At 35.4% G+C, this 15,455-nt stretch overlaps 1 protein-coding gene across 2 annotated transcripts; it reads left to right on the top strand.

Moving 5' to 3' along the window:
- The first annotated feature begins 313 nt into the window (after positions 1-313).
- LOC111411708 lies at positions 314-5,030 on the top strand. 2 transcript variants are annotated; one of them, XR_002705880.1, is made up of 4 exons: positions 314-1,358; positions 2,039-2,177; positions 2,263-2,748; positions 2,958-5,030. XR_002705880.1 is itself a non-coding variant. In XM_023042275.1 (4 exons), exons 2-4 carry the CDS (start codon positions 2,099-2,101, stop codon positions 3,129-3,131), a joined length of 321 nt encoding a protein of 106 aa, XP_022898043.1. In that variant the 5' UTR covers positions 323-1,358; positions 2,039-2,098; the 3' UTR covers positions 3,132-5,030. The 2 variants fall into 2 exon arrangements, 1 of the variants encoding a protein (XP_022898043.1); XM_023042275.1 differs by having other exon boundaries at positions 323-1,358; positions 2,263-2,330.
- Positions 5,031-15,455: the final 10,425 nt, after the last annotated feature.

Below are 15,455 nucleotides of genomic sequence, written 5' to 3'. Positions count from 1 at the left end.
GTTATTGATAGGGATACTCCTCAAAACATTAAACAAGTATCTTTACATAAGTTGTAATTATAAGAAATCTCTTGGTTCTTATTTCCTCAAAGTGGTAATTGGAAATAATTGAATCCTATTTTTATACTTAGCCCCTGTTTGGTAGGGATTTTTAGTAGATTTTGATAAAAGTCGATGAGATATTTGATTGAAAAGTTGTGGGTCCATAAAATGTGTGATTAAAATTAATTGCTGACTTTAACTTAAATTAAAATTTTGGATTTTAATTTTCATCAAACAGGGGCTTATAGTATTTTTGATTCGATAATGAAAAGACTTCAAAAATATTTTGTTATTGGTAAATAATTAATTGGCCTTTTTAATCGGAACAGTAATTTTTTTGAGAAGCAATTAAAGTAATTTCAGAAAAGAAAGCCAAATGCAATTAAAGCAAGGAAATTTAGTGCTAATTGACCAAAAAAAGTAGACCCATGAATTTGATAATTGCTAGACAAATTAATTTTTGCCAAGTCCATTAAGTACATGTATATGTTGTGCACCCTTGGGTTACCTTCCTTGACATCTCCGATGTTTATGGACTGTTCACCGATGAAACCCTTCTCGGCAAGCTCCTTACACTTCCTGTACTTATTACCCACTCCACACATTTGTTCACACAAGTCTACATACTTGGTCATCAATCTTGTTAAGAGATCTTGTTAAGAGGAGTAGCTTACAACTATCATTTTCATGTGAATGCAAGATTTTTTTCTCCTATTAGAATCTAAGTACTCATTTGAACTTTAAATGATAAAAATTGCTGGTTTGAGGTCAATATTTACATTCTTACACCTTGATAGATACTTTTATTTTATTCATTTGAGTTTTTACTTTTACACTACAAGAATGATATCTACACTTAATTTCCAGCTATATTGATCACTGCGCAATCTTTGAGCCAGTTGCGTGCATGTTGTTTGACAAAATGTAGAAACTAGGATTATATGACATCGCGTGATGTAGCTTTGATGGCAGCTTAGCTGTTTTAATTCTATATTTTATTTTCTTTATATTATATATTGATTAAAAAAACTGCCTGATTTTAATTTTTTCAAGTATTTTCTGCAGGACACTTCTTACAAATGCCTCTGTCATAATGAATTTTTAATCATCAAATTGCACAGGCTTTGAAGGATGGGATGAGGAAGATAGTAGACTTGACTACAAAGTTGAGCTTAAATAAGAGGATGGGCAGATGGTCATACATGGAGACCATGCTTATGCCAGCCTGTGAGGCCTGCTTGTAGCCGCTAGATATCGATTGCATTGGTTTTTATTACCAGTACCACATTGAGACACGTGTTCCTATCGAAGTCAAAGTTAGACAATTCTCCTTTGTGTTTATAAATCTCGCGATTCTATCTTTCGAATACTGAAACCATTGCCATTATGGATATCAAACCAATAGAAATTCATACCAATTAGATCTTCTAAATGAGAATTCAGCCAAAGAAAGTTTGGATTACACGACAAGTTAATCTGTGATTAAAACCAAGGGAGTACGAAGAAGAGAAGAAAAGATTTTATATGCCTTTTTTTGTCCTTTCTTTTGTTTCTAATCACTTTTATTTTGAAATTTTAACCATACTCGTTTTCAAAGAGCTACAGAGATTTTTGCCTTAATAGTTATCCGTAAACGTGTGCTTTGATGTAGTGTTCTTGAAAAAGAATTACAATTCTGTAGCAAAATCCCCATGAATTATATATTATTATCACTCATATGATAAAATCCATATGCTTGTAATTGGATATGAATCACTTGAAAAACTGGTCTGAAAAAACATTTGCCGAAACTAAGTATTGTTTATATAAGCTATGGGATGGCTAGTCCTGCCCTGTAGTAGCTTTTATTTCTGTACTCAATTTTAACTTTCTATATTGAGATTCTGTTCATGTACTGAAATGATATCAAAAAACTTGATGCGCAGCAAGTAAATGTTCTAAACTGAAAATAGAATTTCTGGCTCAAAATAAGCTCAAAGATTAATATTTTTTACAGGAAACTATCCAAGCACTGCAGAGCATCGTCGAGTACAATGCAAGCAAGAAACAAGGGTTTATGCTGACTGAAATTAGTTTTGGTCGGTGGAAATATCAAAATGAAGTATGGAAATCTTGCTGGAGAGTTCCCTCATCAGGTAATCTTTAAACATGATTTACATTTAGCGGAAACAATGAGTTGTAGCTGCTGCTTCAATCTTCATTATTTTGTCTCTGTTGCAGAAGAAAAGCCTGCTGGCAGATATGTCTTTATCTCATTGAGTAATGGCGCAGTGTATCATGCTCCACAAGTATGCTACTTTTCCTTCATTTTCTTTGAGGTATTTACTGAGAGAAAAGGGAATCTTGAAGTATGAATGTATGATGAGAGGTATAAAGTGGGTTTGCCCCACCTTCCTAACCAGCATGGTCCGTCAGCCAGGAAAATCCTCTGCCTTCTGCACAATGCATCCCTAGACCATTATTCGCATTGGCTTTCTTTTAAAAAACTGTTGAGGAGTACATGGGGCCTTGATGCCAGGATACAAGTTTACAGTTAGATTCTTGACCATTATACCAAGTCCCTGATTATCATGACTGTAATAAGGGGGCTCAATGCCAGTACCTCTGGAGATCCTTCTTTTTGAATTCCCAGTATTCAGTTGTCTTCCTTAGTTCCACCCTTCAATTCATGAAGCAGATCGCCGGTCATCTACGAGAAACAGTCATGTATATACCACCAATTTGATTTGTGCTTTTGCTTATTTGAATAAAAATTTCATGATGATCCAAGGGATTGACAGCTTCAATTTCAAAGATTTTTAAGCGGCAAATATTTCAGCTCTACTAAAGGCACATTCAGACTCACTTCATAGCCAGAATCCTAGATAGTTGAGCTGGTTTGCCTTTAATCCTGACACTTTCTTATTTGCTCTCAGATTGTAAATGCTGTGGGATGGCTAGCTATGTTGAAGCAACACTTGTGCTTCCTGACATCAGAGGAACCAAAATCGGGGAAAAATGGTGGATCCTTGCACATTTCAACAAGAATCTACAGTTACATTTTCCTTAAGTTCGTTCCAAAGGAATTGTCAAACCCATCTATTCTTTAATTAGACCAATATCTCATATATAATGCAACAAAATCTTTAACATCAAAAGAATAGTCTCGTGAAAATCGAAAGGAATAACAAAAGAATTAATAAAAGCAATGTTCCCTGGCAACGAGGTTGACTTCATAACATGGTTATTATTCTCTGAACTCTGTATCATACGAGATGCTTACTATTTAATTGAAGTGCATGTTTCACAAGCCTAGGAAAGAAAGTTATAAAGGAAACTTTAACAAAATTTCTATCATATGTGAATCACTTTCAGGGACTTTGGAGAAATTTATGACGCCAAGGAGTTTGTAGCAAGCCTAAATGGAGTAGTCCAAGTAGCCAGGGTTCAACCCACTGAAATATCAAGCATGAAATTCACTGCTGTGAAAGCCCTTGACAAGGTCCAAGAGGATTTCATTACTTCAAAAGTAGAACCTATATTTAGGACTAAAAGAAACTTGAGGCTTGCAACATACTTCGATTCCTTATCCTTGGGAAAGTTAAAAGAAACCATGCACTCAAATGCATATCAATGCCTGGCTACATTTCGAAGTTTCAAGTTGCAAGCAGTGTTACAGGGATTGGTCGATTCGAGGGTTGGGACACTACAAAGTACGGGCCAGAGAACAGTTGGGCACTTAGTAGCAGTGGACTTGTGGTTTGATATGCTGGGAAAGAAGAGGTGACACGAAAATGTTGATTCGAGTAAATGTTGTTGTAATGCTAAAGAAATTGGTGAATTTTTCTCAAGAAGATTGGTTTTCACAAAGAAACAATGATATACTTGACTCAGATGGATGGCATGGTAGGCTCCATGAATTGAGGAATATTTTCCCCAACACATTTACAGAGTTAATGCGTGCACTTATTTGTGTTTCAAATCTCAGTCGAAGGAATTATAGCTTCTAATTTCATTTGTAAACTCACGAAGGAATTATAGCTTCTAATTTCATTTGTAAACTCACAGAGGAATTGCAGCTTTTAATTTCATTTGTAAACTCATGTGCATATCATGCTCTTCTTGCCATTCTAACTAGAATGTTGTTTCAAATGATCCCACGTGGATTTTTTGACACAAGCTGCTCATTCTCTAAGTCACTCTAGAAATGGTAAACTTTTTAATATATGATAGAAGTTAAATGACCGTGCTTACGGATAAATTTTGAAAACATGCAGTATCCATCTAATTTAATTCGATTAACTCGTTTACTGATAACCCAGTTGTTCTTTAGTTGTTACTTTATTTTGTGTTCTCGGTTGTCAACCTCTCCACATAGTTGTAATAGATTTTTCCTGCTGATTCTATGCCAGTTGTTCATTAACTTCAATATTTGCTCGTAAAGTAGTGATGTCTCTATACCAGCATATCACTGTCGATTCTATACAAGTGTTACAGGGAACAGAACAGCTTCTGGCAAAATGCAAATATTTGTTCCACCTGAAAAATCTTCAAAGATGGCAAGTGACTATATTTCCCCACACATAACTAGGAGAGCAATATTGCACATTCTTGTTTTTGTTAAAGAGCTTAATAGGTATTGTGCAGTGACATTCGTATGCCTGCCCAAGATTGGTCGCAGAACACGACCCAATTTCTACATCTTAATAACAATTTACATGTATGTCCGTCATCCTTTTCCCATCCAAATTTGAGCATGAAAGGCCCACCAAAAAGCTAGTCGGTATTTATCGAATGCATGAAATCTTGTCAAAACTTCTAATTATATCAACAGGTGAACTCTCTGGTTATTGTTCAACTGCATGATCATCAAGGGAAATAATTCAGGACTTTGCTCATTTGCATTTATTAAGGTCCAATAGCTGAGGAACACACATGTATAAGACTTGTAATAATTTAACCAATTTTCACTTCAACGGCTTAGTGAGTAGTGTACTTCAGTGTTTAAATGTCATTTAACTTTAATTTTTTTCCTTACTGTTACCGACCTAATAAAAGTGATTTTTATCCATCATCGAATTGAATTCCATTGAAGAGGTTGTTGATGGTTAACGCCGACAACTGGATAAATCATGTTTTGAAAATCACAATATTTCTCTATGACTATTGAACTTTTAAAATTGTTGTTTGAGATCTACTTTAACAATTGCATAAAGATGCATAGAAATGGTATGGAATGGCCACCAAGATATTGTAGCAAGTCTTGCTTTTGAAAATGTGACATTCTTCTCAACAATAATCTTGTGAAGTAGATGGTATCTCCTCTTGTATGAATAATAAAAGTTATTACTAAATTCGGTGCATTTCCCATGTGATACTTCTTTAAGTCGACCTTCTAAACCACGCTACACTCCATGTCTACCTAACCGATTCTCTCCACTTTTTTTTTATCGATAAATATAAGTTATTATAGATAAAAAAACTCATGTACAAATACATTGGACATACCGGGCAATCAAGAATCAAGTGAAATACTATTACTTCGAAGCGATAGGCACCATAGTCCCAAAGCCAAAGATTCAAAATAAATCAAAACATACGGGTACAAAGAAAACATAATCTTGTATATGTGTGTTTTAATTCGTCTAACTATGTTATACCCATGCAAAGTTCCTGAAAAACCTTCATATTTCGTGCCATCTAAATATGGTAAATGATCTTAGCAAGCTCAATTCTTTTGGCTTTACTTTGCTAAGATGGCCCTCGGGCTTTTTCTTGATCCATTTCAAAGTACTCGAAATTGTAGTTGTCAATCTTCTAATCCCCATCCAAGATTTGATTTTCATCCATATGCTACAGGTGAATAAGCATTGGAAAAATAATCTCTTTCCCATTTTCAAGTGTGTCCCATAAAAAACACAATTCTTGCTAATGTTGATATATGACAATCGATCCTTAGTGAGTAGCTTCGATTGGGCACCCAACCATAAGATAAAAGCATGTTTTTGAGTAATAAAAGATCTCCAAACTTCTCTCATCCAGAACTTCTTGTCTCCATTCGGCCGAAAGTGCTCATATAGGTAGCCCAGACACAAAACCAGATGGCACTATTCTAGCTGGACAGCACGTTTTTAGCTCGTTACGTAGTCCCGAAATTCCCAGAAACATATCTCTAATCTCTAGCATTCTTTGAGCAAGAGTCACTTTTTCTTGCGCTGCACTCCAAAAAATCCTCCCTTGAAGGTATACTTGTTTAACCCATTTAATCCCCAAAGTGTCACTCTTAGCATGAATATTCTAAAGGACTTTGGCAATAAGAGTTGAATTCCAGCTTTTGATATCTTTAAAACCAAGGCCGTCCTCCTTCGGTAGGCAAATGGTACTCCAACTAACCAATGGTTTTTTAGTACCCCAAAAAAAATTTCGGCAAAGCTTAAAGGATCTAACTCTTCATGTGGTCTCATTCCTTTACTTTGTTTCCTTCACGTCTTGTATAAAAAAATGAGAGGTATTATTAACCTTAGTCCAAGACTTCTCATATGATACTTCTTATTGTAGCCTTATAAACCACAAACATTGTATGTCATATTATTTTGAATTTAGATTGAGAAGGATCTTATTCTTATTATTGTTTTCTACCTGTTTTAGGAACATGCAAAGCTGGTAGTTTATTTGCGTTGGTGCGGTGGGGTATACACCTTTCAAACCACAATTGTCTTTTGATGGGATTTGTATTTTCAAAAAAGGATGAACCCCAATCTTGAAGATAATATGTACGCATGGAATGCTCGACAAGTCCCATTTTCTATGTGCTATACATCCTATTTAAATTGATACCAATATTTTAAGAATTTATTTTTTGTGTCCTACAAAATTATCTTATTAAAAGATAGTAATGTTAACTGAGTACCGCTTGGGAACGTGATTTGTTTAGTTGAACAAAGTAATGCTAATGCGCCATGTAGAATTTCATTTCGTCGTGTCAACATCTTTGACGGAATTTACTTCAATGATTGATGGATATCACTTTTAAAATTTAGTGATCATAGAAAAGCAAATTGAAGTTTCTAGCAACACAGACAAAAGTCAGTTAGCAATGAAATAATGTGTCTGTGTGTGCGCTTCTTGTAAAGTGAGTAATCAAATTCATAAATTGTGTGTGTGTGTGTGTGTTTTTTTTTTTTTTCGCATGTTGCATACATTAGTAGAACGAGTGAATATACGTCGCTATTTATAGAAGGAAAATGTCATTTTGTCCGAAAATGTTCGACACCCGGGTGATCGACACTCACAAAGTGCGCGGGCCCCATGTGACTTAAATAATGTCCGACCCCCGAAGTATGTGTGTTCGGTCATCCTCTATATCAATCATTATGTTTTCCTGACTCGATCCTTTATAGAAAATGAATAACTTTCGTAGGGTGAGATGTCCTCCCACTTCATGTAGTGTGATTATTTATTGAGTAATTATGTTACCATCACAAAATTTACTTATTACACCACAATTAAAACATATTTTTAATAAATATACCACAATAAATTTACAATTACATTCCTAATTTAATAAAAATAAAAGAGACGGATTCTAAGTTTTAATAAATACACCCCTACTAAACTTCATCTTTTTTTTCTTCCAGAAATTTTTTCCATATGTTTTTTTTTTTCCCTTTCCACTTCATTTTTTTAAAAATAAAAAATAAAAATGCAAACCTCTATATTCTATTTCACCATGTCTCAAACTTCTTCTTCGTCCACAATTTTCTATTGAAGATTCCAATATTCTATCTTTTTCTCTATAATATGTAGAGAAATGCTTTCTGCACAGGCTCTATTGCACAAAGCTTGTACAGGTACACACACATGGGGGGTCCACCTCCCATTTGAGATGTCTTGTACAGGCCCTATTGTAGGGCTTGTGCAGGAGGCATTTCTCTAATATGTGTCCTATGTTGTCCAAGTGGGGTCCACCCCCCATTTGAGATGGCCTGTACAGGCCTGTTGCAGGGTTGTGTAGGAGGCATTTATCTAATATGTATCCTATGTTGACTTGGACAGACACTTTTCTCTCTTTTCTTCTTTGATTTAGCCTTGTTTGGTTTCTATTACATCTCATCAAATTAAATTAAATTTTTTCTCTCTGTTTTTTTCAACCACACAATTTTCAATAAAATAATATTACACGTAAATCGAAAACTTTTCATTCTTTTACAATTATCCATTTAAAAAAAAAAAAAACTAAACTATTCCCCCATTATAATCAAAATTAATGAGGCCAAACGGGGGCTTAATGCTCACTGACTTATGAAATTTAACAATGTTTTTGCATTTTTCTTTTAATCTGTATTTTGTTATTGAGATTCATTATATCTGATTCGTTTTATACTCTTAATAATTTGGACTTTTAAGAATTTTTTTTCAAAGTTGGCCCGACAAATATTTTCCATTTTTCCTCACCAAAAATTTAGGGGGTGTTCTCTTTGTGTTTTAGTTTTGTGTTTTGAGTTTTGAATTCATTTTGAGTTTTGTGTTTTGAGTGTTTGTATTGAAATTATTGAAAATGCGTTCTTTTTGTTAGTTTCTCAAAACAAAAAAAAAATGATTTTTTTTTTTAATTTTGAGAATCACCACAACACCACCTAAAAAAAAAAAAAATTTAATTTTAATTTTTTTTTTTGAAATTTTGAAAATCACCAAACCCCCTCCTCAAAAAAAAAAAAAAAAAGTTGTTTCCCGCGTTTTCAATTTTTTCAAGTTTTACACTGAAAACGCCCAAAACGACAAAAAAGTCGTTTTGTGTTTTCTTCACAAATTTTTTTTCGTTTTCGAAAATTCGTTTTCAAAAACGGGAAAGAGAACACGTTTTCACCGTTTTGAAAAATCGAAAACAGAAAACGGCCCGAAAACAGTAAAGAGAACAGGGCCTTAACATCTTGGGGGTGACTTTTGTAAATTCAATTTCCTTTGAGCTATTACTGTTTTATACTGATTTGGATTCATTTTGAATTGATATAAACTGATTGTAAAACACAATCTTGCATTGGTTTTTGGGTGTCCTTCTAAATAACAAATGTCTTCCTTTTTCACCATAGAAATTGAAATTCTCGTGTGAAATTTTTGTAAATTCAATCTTCTTTGGACTATTGCTATTATTATTTACTGATTTGGGTTCAATTTTCCATTGGTCTTTTGGGGCTGTCTTGCAGTGAAGTTACTATTCTCCATGTTTACAGTAAGGAATTGCATTAGAAAAAAAAATTCTTAAAGAATGATTTGTTTAATTCTTTGCATATGAAGAATTCTCATAATGGATTGTTCACGAAGAATTATAAACCACTTGATGATTTGTCGGATGTGCAAAGAAAAATAGTTTCCTAATTATATAATTTTACTTAAGGTTATTTAATTAAATAAGAAAAATTTTAAAAATTGTGGTGCACTTAATAAATTTTGTGGTGGTAATATCATTACCCTTATTTATTAGTAGGGCATGTTGATTTACTTCTTATTGAGTATGCTCGTTTATCAACTGTTCCACATTTCTACTTCATTAATGCTTGCAGCCCCATTTGAAAGAAAAAAAGTATTTTTCTCCAAATTTATTTTGAGCTACACATTCTTCTAAAAAAATAATTTTCCACTTAAACTCGATTTTTTTTAACCATACATTTTTCAAAAAATTACTATTACAAAACGTATTTTTCCCTTAAAATGGAGTTCAAATAGCGAAATGTTATCTTGCCCGATAAAACATCTCTTTTTACAAAATAGAATTATAATAACATCAGAAAGCAATTCGTACAATTATATAATAACTATAGACCTTGTGACAACTTTTTTAATAAAAGCTTTAACAAACTTTAATAAAATTAAAGAAATGTGTCGTTGTAAAATTGCTAAAAGTTGTGAAATCTTATTAAATATGTGATTAAAATTAAAATTTGAATAGTCAAAAAGTTGATAAATTTTTATCAAACAAGAGAAACATGTTATGAACTAAAGATAGGCAGAAGAATGGAGGAAATATACGAAAATGGCTCTTGGACTGTAGCAAATTTCGATATTGGCCTTTGACCCAATAAATGAATTAAAAAAAATTAAGTTAAAAAAAAAGTTTACACTAAAAAGACGATTTTACCCTTTAAGACTGTGACTGTCAAACAAAAACTCCCTAACTGACCAACCAAAAAAAAAAAAACCGTCGCACAGTCGCCTGAAAATTGACCGACCAACCACCGGCCAAAGACACCAACATCGCAGTGAGTTAAATCGCCGACTAGAAGCACGATCTACACCGGAAAGAACGATACCAGTTAGTTTTCTCGCAGATTTTTGTCAAAATGGAATAATATTACATTTTTTGTTCCAGTTAATTTATTGAATAATATGATATTTAATGGGTTTAATTAGATCTTATGAGCATGAGTAGTTAGATTGTGGGCATGTTGGGGTGAAAAATGTGACTTTTTTTTTTCTAATTTTTGGACCTCTATGACGTCGGCAATGGCGATTTCCGGCGAGTTTCGTGAAAGACGGTAAAAAACAGTCGGCTTGTTGACTGTTAACAGTCGGTCCATAACTGTTAAACAGTCTGCAAATTTTTTTGGAAAATATATATTAATTTTCATTTTTTATAATTTTTGTAATTAATTTAATTTTTTATTTTCATTAAAACTAAATTATGTTATTTATTTATTTAATTTTTATAATTGTCTTTTATTTAATATAAATAATTAAATATTATCTAAAATTAACAATTTTGTGTTGTTCCTTTTTTTTTTATGAAATAATCTTTAATTTTTTTTTAAATTTATTTAAATAATATAAATATTTTTAAAATGTATTTAATTTGGAATTTTTTGTTTGTAAATATATTTTCCAAATGATTACAAGATTAATTTTTTTATAATTAATTTATTTTAATTTAATTAAATAATAATGATGTTATTTATTTATGTAATTTTTATAATTGCCTTTTTTTTATATAATTTAATAATTGAATAGATAATGTTGTCCGAAATTAACAATTTATTTTGTTCCTTTTATTGTTCTTTTATTTTCACCTTTGATTTTTTTCTAATTTATTTAAATAATATTTATATTCTTTAATTTTTTTGAAAATGTATTTAATTTGATTTTTTTAAATATATTTTCCAAATGTAATATTTGTGATTAATTTTCTTTATAGCTAATTTATTTTAATGCGTATTGTATGGTAGTTAGAATTTGGTTCCCTTGATTTTGTGAGATTATGCTTTATTTTGTTATCTCTTGTTCAATGCTCTAACATTTGAATTTTTGCAGGATGGAGTATCATTTAGATGGGGAGTTGAGACGGATGGCGAGGAAGGCTACTTGGAACAGTAGCTTTGAGAGTTTTACTGTTGTGTTGGAGCTGCACGATGATCAGCATAGAGATATGCTACGACAGTCTTTCTTGTGGCCACTGTACTAGTTACGAGAGGTGCAGTATTCAGGACAGATCATCGATGTACTTCTATGTCAGCTTCTGAGGCCAATCGACGGCGATTCCCTCCAGTTCGACCTCGGAGGCAAGGTTGTCAGTTTCTCGACGTTTGAGTTTACATTGATCACTGGACTGAGGATTACGGGCGACGATACAGCCATTGAGAGAAGCAATAGGCTGTACAAGACGTACTTCTAGGGACATGGGTTGGTGCTTCTACCCGACTTGATGGTCGCGATCAGGGGGTGCGACCAGATGCTAGATAGATTGAAGTTTGGGCTGGTCTACATCCTCGAGAGTGTGATGAGGTGTCATCACAAGAAGACTGCCATCGACATTTTTCATTTGCAAGTTGTTGACGACATCGATACATTCAACAACTATCCATAGGGCCGGAGATGTTACGAAGACACTGTACATATCTTCACCAGAGCACACTCAAGGCCCAGGGGGTCGATGCGTAAATACGATACATACGGATTGCCTTTAGCGGTGCAGGTAAATGTTTAATATAATCAAAGTTAAAGTTTTAGTATATTACATTTGTGCATAATAAGTGTATGTGTTACAGATTTGAGTGTATGAGACAGTCTCTGTACTGGGGGCCCGCTTTGCGCAGCGAGGGGAGACGCGCTGCCCTCGGATGCATCATTGGAGATTATCGCGAGCGGAGGGATGTCCCACTGGGAAACAGTTATCGGCCCTCCTCGACGATCCTCAGGTAAGTATTATGCATTTGTGATTTATATGATATGTAGTTTAAAATTCTATTTACATGATCGTTAAGTAGTTGAAATGTCAAAATGTCAGCTTGAAGTCATACCTGAGTTGATGTCGTCGATGGAAGCGGAGGCTCGGGGTCTTGTGCGGGATTTAGGCGTTCCACACACCCCAGACGAGGAGATGTCTTATCCGAGCTTAGACCGAGATTAGGTATGTGAATGAAATATAATTTATTGAATATCGTTGACGTATAAATTTATTAAATAATTTATTGAACATTCTGTAATGTTATTTATGTAGGAGGGCGGTCCAGCTGATCCACGATCACCTCCGCCGAGGGTATCTCCGCCACCATTGGCATCACCTTCGCCGAGAGTATCGTCCGCGCCATTGGCATCACCTCCATCGAGAGTATCGTCCCCGCCATTGGTATCACCTCCATCGAGGGCATCGCCGCCGCCATTGGCATCACCTCCGTCCAGATACCTCCCCCGTGTGTCTCCGGCACACAGTGATGATTTGTATGCCCGTTTGACTGGATTTATAGCGGAGGAGGTCGGCGTGCTACGACGAGATTTGACGGAGAGGCTCGATGATCTAGGATGAGAGTTGACAGGGAGGGTCGACGATATGGGAATGTCGACTATCTAACAGGAAGGGTCGACGATATGGGACGAGAGTTGACAAGGAGGGTTGACGATCTATCCTATGATGTTAGAATACTACAGTCTTCTGTTGTCGACCTTCAGGATACAGTAGCGACGCTTAGAGGAGATTTAGTCTACAGACGATGGTGGGACAGAGGGGATGATGGAGATCATGATCGAGAGGGTGGTAGAGATGGTGATGGAGAGGGGGGTCACCCACATTTTTGGTATGATGAGACATTGGAGTCATTGTGGTTGTCTATGGAGGGGTGACCCCGACGGGAGGGGTGGAGGAGGTGGCCCCGGAGGTCAAGAGGACGCTCGGCATGATTGAGGGTAAGAGACATGCTGTTGACGAGACGGAGCAGATGGTCGACAAGAGGTTGAGAGTGCCGTCACAGTATGTTGTTTCCCCTTTCACAACTGAGGCCAAGAGGAGGACATTCATCGATGGGATGTACCCGAACTTATTCAGGGAGGTGGACAATGCCAAGTGAAAAGCGTTCGAGACAGAGTGGCGGAGAAGTATCCCCGGATAAGTATTGTATGATTTTAATAAAGCATTGTACGCTAACTCGTCTACGCTTATTTTAACATTTCCCTGTTTTTTTACAGAGTTAGCTGCACAATAGGTTAAAGGACAGTCTTGGACCCTTACAAGTGGTTCCACGATATCACCACTACGGGAGCTTGGCTCGCCGACGAAGTAAGTGAACTATTTATTTCGTGTATTTTATGTATACGTCATTTTGTGTTTATTAAATGAATAACTCATACTTTTTTGGTGTTTCCTGCTGCAGCACATCGACCTGGCCATGGACTTGTTGCGAGATCGAGCTCAAAGACATCCAAAATCATTTGATGTCCATGGTCGAGTCATATTAAACATCGAGTTCTTGCGTGCCGTTACCATAGAGTATCAGTCGCTCGAACTTATGGGTAACGAGTACACAGTGCCAGAATATATGCTCGAGTGGGTGATAGAACTGTCACCGAGTGTCGAGGGAAAATCATGGGAGGGTTGTACAGATATGTATATTCCAGCGTGCATCAATAAACACTATGTTACACTGGAGATTGTTTTTGCTGACTCGACTATATATGTGCACGACTCAAATCATTCATATTTGACACAAGGCCAGTTGGAGCAAAACCTGGAGTCCGTGGCTGTAATAGTACCTATAATGGCCAGACGAGCGGGAATAAATGTACAGGACTGATTGCGGATTGTTCGGAACATGACGACAGCGCAATAGTCTGTAAGGTAAATGTTTGAATTTTGTTGTTTTTATCTTTCAGATTTAGTTTTTATTTACACAGTACTAAATTGATTCATTCTTGTTCAATTGCAGCGGTGACTGTGGCATATTTGCTATTAAGTACGTTGAATTTTTAAGTATAGAGCATAAGGTTGATGGAATCAACCAGTCGTGGATACAGAACTGGAGAAGAAGTTAGCATGTGATTTGTTCGAATTTAATGCTGACCCGTAAATTTGTATTAAATATATGTAACATTTTAATTGTAAATTTAATTATTTTTTGTGATTATAAAATAATTGTAAATTTGTGTTCAATGTATATAACATTAACATTGGAAATTTAATTATATTTTTTGTTTTCTTATTTTACACGTAGGCCGAGTATGGAACTATTTTTTTCATATGAATCATTATAAATACCATTGATCAAGAATAAATAATGAACATCAAAGATTTATAAAGAACAAATATTGAACAGTGTAAAGTAAAAGGAAATATTATTCATTTAACATACCCGTCTAATCGTCATTTAGGAGAATTTGACTGGTACAAAATTGCGGAGTATGCCCTACGGCTCTGCACCTGCCACACCTACGCGGTTGAGGAAACTCTCCGGTAGATGGTATTCTAGATGTATTTGGATGTCCAGGACCATGCGGTTCAACTGCTGGTGGCAACAAATTATGAAATGGGAGAATGTACTCGGGAACTTCCCACTCCACTTCATTCGGCAGAGGAAATATATGCTCAGCATATGCTGTTCTCCAAGACTCAGTCGTATAATACAAAGAGCATAACGTTCTCGCAGCAAAGCCTTGATACATTGCCACCGCAACTGCATGCTCACATGGAAAACTCTCCAACTGAAATCTCGTACAAGTGCATGTGATAAGTCAAGTCCACCATATATGCCTTATTACGTGCACATTGCACAGAGAAGCGAAACTCATCTAGTGCTTCCACATTCAACTTTCTCGCAACCTCTGTCGCCTTAAACAGTTTCTCCTCTTGAGTTGGGGCCAACACGCTAGTGCAACACTGTGATGCCGCACGTCGGTCATGAAACCACTGTTGTAGCTTATTACGAATGTTCTCAATCATTGTGAGAATTGATAACTCTCAATCATTCTTAAACAATGCATTGAGAGACTCTGCGTTATTCGACGTCATCATGTTGTATCGACGTCCTGGAAAGTATGACCGCGCTCAATGTTCGACCCCCATCTTTGTCAGATACTCCAACGCCGGTAATGATTTACTTCCTATCTCGAGCATGAACTTATTACACTCTTTAGCACTGTAAGCTTCGACTGCTCTCCTGAACAATGAAACGATGCCC

The sequence above is a fragment of the Olea europaea genome, chromosome 2, assembly GCF_002742605.1.
Source record: "Olea europaea var. sylvestris chromosome 2, O_europaea_v1, whole genome shotgun sequence".
Taxonomy (NCBI): domain Eukaryota; kingdom Viridiplantae; phylum Streptophyta; class Magnoliopsida; order Lamiales; family Oleaceae; genus Olea; species Olea europaea.
This window is presented reverse-complemented; position numbering and strand designations above follow the sequence as displayed.

Excerpts from the sequence above, each read along its gene's own strand:
- LOC111411708 (XM_023042275.1), top strand. The coding sequence starts at position 2,099 with ATGCTGACTGAAATTAGTTTTGGTCGGTGGAAATATCAAAATGAAGTA. Across the intron at positions 2,178-2,262 it reads CTGGAGAGTTCCCTCATCAG|AAGAAAAGCCTGCTGGCAGA; the intron begins GTAATCTTTAAA and ends TCTCTGTTGCAG. Across the intron at positions 2,331-2,957 it reads CAGTGTATCATGCTCCACAA|ATTGTAAATGCTGTGGGATG; the intron begins GTATGCTACTTT and ends ATTTGCTCTCAG.